The 7,321-nt window shown below is 57.1% G+C and overlaps 1 protein-coding gene across 5 annotated transcripts; it reads left to right on the top strand.

Moving 5' to 3' along the window:
- The first annotated feature begins 336 nt into the window (after window positions 1-336).
- Window positions 337-7,321, top strand: BMP4 (bone morphogenetic protein 4). 5 transcript variants are annotated; one of them, XM_037731574.1, is made up of 5 exons: window positions 2,700-2,770; window positions 2,857-2,978; window positions 3,788-3,912; window positions 4,982-5,358; window positions 6,321-7,321. In XM_037731574.1, the coding sequence occupies exons 4-5, from the start codon at window positions 4,989-4,991 to the stop codon at window positions 7,175-7,177; spliced, it is 1,227 nt and encodes a 408-aa protein (XP_037587502.1). In that variant the 5' UTR covers window positions 2,700-2,770; window positions 2,857-2,978; window positions 3,788-3,912; window positions 4,982-4,988; the 3' UTR covers window positions 7,178-7,321. The 5 variants fall into 5 exon arrangements, with proteins under 5 accessions (XP_017364614.1, XP_017364615.1, XP_037587504.1 ...); XM_017509125.1 differs by lacking the exons at window positions 2,700-2,770; window positions 2,857-2,978 and adding an exon at window positions 337-649; XM_017509126.2 differs by lacking the exons at window positions 2,700-2,770; window positions 2,857-2,978 and adding an exon at window positions 355-440.

Genomic DNA, 7,321 nt, shown 5'->3' with positions numbered 1-7,321 from the left:
TCATCAGTTTGGGCAGCAGTTACACTAAACTCAGGGAAGCCCAGACTCCCATGGGTATTTTTGGAAGGTACGGCGACTAGTCGGTGCATGCTTTCTAGTACCTCCGCACGTGGTCCCCAGGTGAGCCCCAGCCGCCTCCCAGAGCTGGAGGCAGCGGCGTCCCAGCCCTGACGGCAGCTGCGGACTCGGGCGCTGCCTGGGCTTCCGGGACCCGGGCCTGCGAGGCGAGGCCGGGCGGCTGGAGGGGAGGATGTGGGCGGGGCTCCCATCCCCAGAAAGGGAGGCGAGCTAGGGAGGAGGGAAGAAGGGAGGGGCCGCCGGGGAAGAGGAGGAGGAAGGAAAGAAAGAAAGCAAGGGAGGGAAAGAGGAGGAAGGAAGATGCGAGAAGGCAGAGGAGGAGGGAGGGAGGGAAGGAGCGCGGAGCCCGGCCCGGAAGCTAGGTGAGTGTGGCATCCGAGCCGAGGGACGCGAGCCTGAGACGCCGCTGCTGCTCGGGCTGAGTATCTCGCCTGTCTCCCCGATGGGATTCTCGTCCAAGCTGTCTCGAGCCTGCAGCGCCCCAGTCCCCGGCCCTCGCCCAGGTTCTCTGCAACCGTTCAGAGGTCCCCAGGAGCTGCTGCTGGCGAGCCCGCTACTGCAGGGACCTATGGTGAGCAAGGCGACCTGGTGAGGGGAGTCAGGCAGAGGGGGTCTAGGAGCCTCCTTGGAGGGAAGAAGCTGGGGGCTCAGGCTATGACCGAAGCAAAAGGTGGCCTAATTATTTTCTGATAGTGGTGCTGGAGTTAGGGATGCTGACGCTGAAAGACATTTAAATTTTGGCTACTGCCCCTGCCCAGAGCTTCTCTGTCCAGCAGTCCCTGGGAGATTCCCATCTTTGGGAGGTGCGGGGCAGGAGGGCAGAAACAAGAGAAGCCCTTGGTAGGGGAACGTTGGGAAAAAAAAACTGTGGGGTCTTGGGCTGAACGCGTTGCCCGTGGGCTGGAGGTTGTGATCCTCGGACAGAAAGGGCGGGAGGAGGAAGGCGAGAGCCGGCTCTGAGGTCCGGAGAGAGTGAGAGGACAGAGCGACGGCGACACGGGGAGAGAACACCTAGCTGGAGGTGCTTCTGGGCTAGGGAGCGCAGTCCTGCTGGCCTCTGGAGAGTGCGCGCCGCTCCAGAGGCTGCGTCGAGGGGAGTGTCCCCAACCTGGCCCCCAGCTGGCGGGGCGCCCCGAGAGCTTGCGAACTGCATTTGAGGGACGCGCCTTCTCCACGAGCTATTTTCGTTGACTTGCGGAACCCAAGGAGCCTCCCCTCTATCATTTCACGGTGTAGGGTCCGTAAGGACCACAGCCGGGATCCCAGGGGCTCCCAGGACGCGTTCCTGTGGTGTTGGGTCCTATGGGGAGTTCCTGGCGGGACCAAAGGCGGACGCGCGGCTCTTCCCGACCCTCCCGGTCCGGATCCGACGGAAAAGTATCCAGTGATTCCCGGGTCCCTGCAGACTTCTTCCAGCGGGAGTTGGTCCCGGGGCCTCAGACGCCTCCTAGGCACTGCTTTGGAGGATGGTTTTCGAAGATCGCTGTTTATGAGTTGAAGGCTTTGTGAGACGTTACACTCCCAAAATATACATACTTGGTAAACTGCGGCTACCTCTAAACACTTTTCTGCATTAGGAAAAGATTCGGGAAGGGACGTGAAGGACAATCACCCTGAGTTCCACTCCTTTCCCCCAAGAAAGGGTGCTGGGAATGAAAGTTCTTTTGGCTTTTATCTTTTGAATTTAAAAATGTGAGAAGAAAAATGTGATGAGAGATGAATCCTGGTGAATCCTAAATTGAAAGACAACTCCCTCTTCTCCTCCCCATCCTCTCGGTTGTAGAACCGCGAGCTTCCGCCTTAGGAGATTCCTCAGGGCTGAGGGTTGTCCGCGGATTCCGGGCGCCCGCCCCTTCCACGGCCGCGTTGCTCCGTGGGCACAGCTTGCCTCCTTCTGCTTTCTCTACTAATGGAGCTCCCCTCGCTGGGCTTTTTAAACGGCTTCTGCGTCTCAAAACAAAACAAAGCAAACCCTTTGCTCTTCTCAATCCTTTTGCAGTCCGCCCCAGCGGTGGCGGGGGATCAGAACAGGCGAAAGCCGTACGCTCTTGCTGGGCGCGGACCGTCGCGCAGGGGCGCCCGCCGCCTCCGCACCCGGACCTGAGGTGTCGGTCGGCGCTGGGCAACCACGGCCGGGAGGGAGAACTGAGTGCTCGGGCCTTTACTCTTCTTCCTCAAAGTCTACCTACAAGTGCCCCCAAGAAAAAAACCAAGTGTGTGCGTGGAGAGTGGGGCTGCAGGCAACCCTAACCCTCAAGCTCCGAAGCAACCCACAGCAGCAACTGGGAGCAGCCTCGGGAAAGGGGGGCCGGGTAGAGTGGGCTTTGGAGCAGTAGTCGTGGGGCTCGGGACCCGGGGGCGACCTGGCGCGCCGGCCCTTGCTGAACGGTGAGTTGCGCCGGGTCGGGTTTTCCGAGAGGCCCTTGAGCTGAGCTACCCACGCGCGCGGCGGCATCTTCGATTAGGCAGGGCATCCTAGTAATTGCTTGAATTGTGGGTAGGTGAAATTCTTGGAGTATTTGCTGCGACTCTGCTGCTGGTGCAACGGAGGAAGGAGGTGGGGGAAGGAAGTGGCGGGGGAAGGAGTGTGGTTGTTTAAAAAATAAGCCAAGCCGAGGCGAGAGAGACGCAGACGCAGAGGTCGAGCTCAGGCCGAAAGCTGTTCTCGGTTTTCTCGACTCCCGGGAACAAGGTGGGATTTCCTTTCTGCGCCGGGTCGGGAATTGTAAAACCTCGGCGACTTTAAGATCTGAAAACTGTGTTGCGTCCTTTCTGCAGCGACGCCTCTTTCTGAATCTTCCCGGAGCTGCGAGTCCCGGTGGCGTCTGTCCCTCCGCCTGGAATGGCTTCTTCGGGGGTCTGCTTTGCGGGGGGAGAGGGGCCGTGCAGCGCCCGATTCGGTGCGGGGATTGTCCGTAATGGACCCGGAGCATACTAGCAACCGTTCCCCCTCATTTTCGCACAGCGATCACCCTCTAACACCTCCCGGCACCCCATTCCCGGCCCCATGTGTGACAGGGTCGGCAGCTTTCAGCCGGGAGCTAGATCGGTGGCCCCGCTCGTCTGAGCCTTCGCAGGCGTGACTGGCTGGGGTGACTGGCTGTCATTGGGAGCAGTATTTGGCCTCGCGGAGACCCTATGGAGGAAGTGGCGGGGAGCGCGCGCGCACGCGTGCGCGCGTGTGTGTGTACACGCGCGTGTGCAGGGTCCCTCGGCGCTTTCCTTTTTAAGTGCCTCTCGGCGGTGAGGCTTTGGGCGGGTGAGACTCTCCCGACCCCGCTCCCAGCCCCACTTAGGCGGGGATAGAGCTGCAAGACGCAGCCCCTTCAGTGCGCCCCACATTCTCCGGCTTCAGGCTGCCTGGCCCGGGGCCCAGTGCAACGCACCGCGCGGAGAACTGGGTTCTCCGTGCGCTGCGCCCGTGGCCCGGGGAGCGCGCCGGTGGCCGGGCACCGGCGGAGGGCTCCGCCGAGCGCCGCCGGGAGCTCCTCCCGGACCGCTGAGGCTCTGGCGGCGGGCGCGGAGGTTGGCCTCGTTTGGAGGGGGCGGACCCGCGAGGGGCGGGGGGCTGTGGAGGAGGGGAGGGCGCGCGGGCCCTTTCGCCGCCCGCCGCGGGAGGGGCCTCGGCGTTCACGTGACTCCGAGGGGTTGGAAGAAAAATAGAGCCTGTCTGCGCCGGAGTCTCATTATATTCAAATATTCCTTTTAGGAGCCATTCCGTAGTGCCATCCCGAGCAACGCACTGCTGCAGCTTCCCTGAGCCTTTCCAGCAAGTTTGTTCAAGATTGGCTGTCAAGAATCATGGACTGTTATTATATGCCTTGTTTTCTGTCAGTGAGTAGACACCTCTTTCTTCCTCCTCCCGGGAATTCACTCTGCCCTCACCACCCCTGCTCGCCTGTCCCTCCCGTCGGACCTCCCTTGCAATGTCCACACTCCGCTCCCTGGCAGCACTGTCGCTCCCTTCTTAGCCCGGCAGCCGAGGCGCTCGAAACGTACCAGTTTATTTTAAAGTGCTGCTGGTGCACACTCGCCCTCTCTGGATTGCAAGAAAGGGGAGCGCGAGGGGGCTGAAGAGATGAAAGCCCGGGGTTATACCTTGAGGGCTAACCACTCCCTTCCCCTACCCTACTTGCCTCGAGGAGCACCCAGGGTCTCCGTGGCACATTCCCAGCCTCTTGTCAAAACTCACCGAGGTCTCTCCAGAACTGTCTCTCATCCCTTCTCTGGGGGTGAGCGGCCACGATCAGGCGCTTTTGGCTGGAGCATTTCAAACCGATCGGCCACAAGCCACTCAAGCTTGATAAGCCCTCAAGCCACTCGTTTAGTTCCCAGACCAGGAGTTAGATCGGTGGCCCGCTTCTGGACCCTGTCGCCCTCCGTCTTCGCCCAGCCCCTGCCTCTCACTTTCCCTCCCTCTGGCTCCGAACCAACTGGAAGTTGTGAAAGTTGGGCTCTGAAGGTGGAGGAAAAGGGAGAGAAGCTGAAGGTCTAAAGTGGAGAGCAATGTCATTTTAATTTTCCCTCCCCTACCCCTTTTTACCCCCTCAATGTTAACTGTTTATCCTTGAAGAAGCCACGCTGAGATCATGGCTCAGATAGCAGTTAGGACAAAAAAAGATTAACAGGATGGAGGCTATCTGATTTGGGGTTATTTAACTGTAAACAAGTTAGACCAAGTAATTACAGGGCAATTCTTACTTTCAGGCCGAGCAGGACTGCAGCTGGTGGGTGGGTGGGTGGGGGGGTTGTGGGGGAGAAGACACAAACTTGATCTTTCTGACCTGCTTTCCATCTTGACCCTCCATTTGTAGCCCTAAATGCATATGCAGAGACATCTCTATTTCTCCCTATTTATTGTGTTTATTTATTCTCTAACCTTCTACCCCCTCCCCCTCCCCAGAGACACCATGATTCCTGGTAACCGAATGCTGATGGTCGTTTTATTATGCCAAGTCCTGCTAGGAGGCACGAGCCATGCTAGTTTGATACCTGAGACCGGGAAGAAAAAAGTCGCCGAGATTCAGGGCCACGCGGGAGGACGCCGCTCAGGGCAGAGCCATGAGCTCCTGCGGGACTTCGAGGCCACGCTTCTGCAGATGTTCGGGCTGCGCCGCCGCCCGCAGCCTAGCAAGAGTGCCGTCATTCCGGATTACATGCGGGATCTTTACCGGCTTCAGTCTGGGGAGGAGGAGGAAGAGCAGTTCCACAGCACTGGTCTAGAGTATCCTGAGCGCCCGGCTAGCCGGGCCAACACCGTGAGGAGCTTCCACCACGAAGGTCAGTCTCTGCCCCAGTCTGCGTGGGGGAGGGCTAGCAGGGCTGGCTGGAGGGGCAGTGAAAGCCCTCGGGAAGAAGAGTTCGGGTTACATCAAAGCCCCAATCCAGCAGGCTGAGGAACAGAGCTGCTTACCTCCAAGAATTTGCAGAGCTGCCGCGGAACTTATTTTTTGGAGACAGAGGGGGAGGTGTTCAGGGGAAGGGGAATGACAGCACTCAGACATGGGCTCGCCCCAGCGGTGTGTTTTTGCTATATCAAAGCCTTTTCTGCTGGATTTTCTGCCCGTTTTTTTCAAAGCACCTTCTGAATTTAATATTACAGCTGTGTGTTTGTCGGGTTTATTCAATAGGGGCCTTGTAATCCGATCTGAATGTTTCCTAGCGGATGTTTCTTTTCCAAAGTAAATCTGAGTTATTAATCCACCAGCATCATTACTGTGTTGGAATTTATTTTCCCCTCTGTAACATGATCAACAAGGCATGCTCTGTGTTTCCAAGATCACTGGGGAAATGTTTAGTAACATACTCAATAGTGGAAGAGGGAGAGGGTGGCTGTGTGCATGTTTCCTCCTGCATGTACTCTATTGGCCCCTCTTTTTCTTTACAACGACTTATAAAGAAAACTGTGGACACAAAGCCAAGAGGGGGTTTTAAAAGAGGAGTCTGATAGTGGTGCCATACAGGAGTTGACACATGGAAATTATTAGAAATATCAAGGAGGCTGGGAGATAGTTTCTGTCTTTGGTGCTTGAGAAATGCTAGCCACATTTTGCGGGTTTGCTAACTGCCCACTTACATGCTCCTTCAAATTAAGGGGTATGCTTATTTCCCCCCAGTAGGTTTCCCCTGCATAAGCAGAATTCACCATTAATCATCCAACCCTGAGCTATCTCTTGACTCTTCCGTCTTTGAAAAAAGTTCACGTGCTTTTTCTTTTCCTCTTCCTTCCTAACTGTGCCTAGAACATCTGGAGAACATCCCAGGAATCAGTGAAAACTCTGCTTTTCGTTTCCTCTTTAACCTCAGCAGCATCCCAGAGAACGAGGTGATCTCCTCTGCAGAGCTTCGGCTCTTCCGGGAGCAGGTGGACCAGGGCCCTGATTGGGAACGGGGCTTCCACCGTATAAACATTTATGAGGTTATGAAGCCCCCAACAGAAGTGGTGCCTGGGCACCTCATCATACGACTACTGGACACGAGACTGGTCCACCACAATGTGACACGGTGGGAAACTTTTGATGTGAGCCCTGCGGTCCTTCGCTGGACCCGGGAGAAGCAGCCAAACTATGGGCTGGCCATTGAGGTGACTCACCTCCATCAGACTCGGACCCACCAGGGCCAGCATGTCAGGATTAGCCGATCGTTACCTCAAGGGAGTGGGAATTGGGCCCAACTCCGGCCCCTGCTGGTCACCTTTGGCCATGATGGCCGGGGCCATGCTTTAACCCGACGCCGGAGGGCCAAGCGTAGCCCTAAGCATCACCCACAGCGGGCCCGGAAGAAGAATAAGAACTGCCGGCGCCACTCACTCTATGTGGACTTCAGCGATGTGGGCTGGAATGACTGGATTGTGGCCCCACCAGGCTACCAGGCCTTCTACTGCCATGGGGACTGCCCCTTTCCACTGGCTGACCACCTCAACTCAACCAACCATGCCATTGTGCAGACCCTGGTCAATTCTGTCAATTCCAGTATCCCCAAAGCCTGTTGTGTGCCCACTGAACTGAGCGCCATCTCCATGCTGTACCTGGATGAGTATGACAAGGTGGTACTGAAAAATTATCAAGAGATGGTAGTAGAGGGTTGTGGGTGCCGCTGAAATCAGGCAGTCCTTGAGGATAGACAGATATACACACCACACACACACACACACACACACACACACACACACCCCATACACACACGTACCCATCCACTCACCCACACACTACACAGACTGCTTCCTTATAGCTGGACTTCTATT

The sequence above is a fragment of the Cebus imitator genome, unplaced genomic scaffold (assembly GCF_001604975.1).
Source record: "Cebus imitator isolate Cc_AM_T3 unplaced genomic scaffold, Cebus_imitator-1.0 Scaffold407, whole genome shotgun sequence".
In the NCBI taxonomy this organism is placed as follows: domain Eukaryota; kingdom Metazoa; phylum Chordata; class Mammalia; order Primates; family Cebidae; genus Cebus; species Cebus imitator.
This window is presented reverse-complemented; position numbering and strand designations above follow the sequence as displayed.

What these genes read in the sequence shown, in the direction of transcription:
- BMP4 (XM_037731576.1), top strand. Translation starts at nt 379, where the DNA reads ATGCGAGAAGGCAGAGGAGGAGGGAGGGAGGGAAGGAGCGCGGAGCCC. An exon ending in ATATGCCTTGTTTTCTGTCA is followed by an intron (nt 3,913 to 5,034) that starts GTGAGTAGACAC and finishes TATTATGCCAAG; the next exon opens with TCCTGCTAGGAGGCACGAGC. An exon ending in GAGGAGCTTCCACCACGAAG is followed by an intron (nt 5,359 to 6,320) that starts GTCAGTCTCTGC and finishes AACTGTGCCTAG; the next exon opens with AACATCTGGAGAACATCCCA.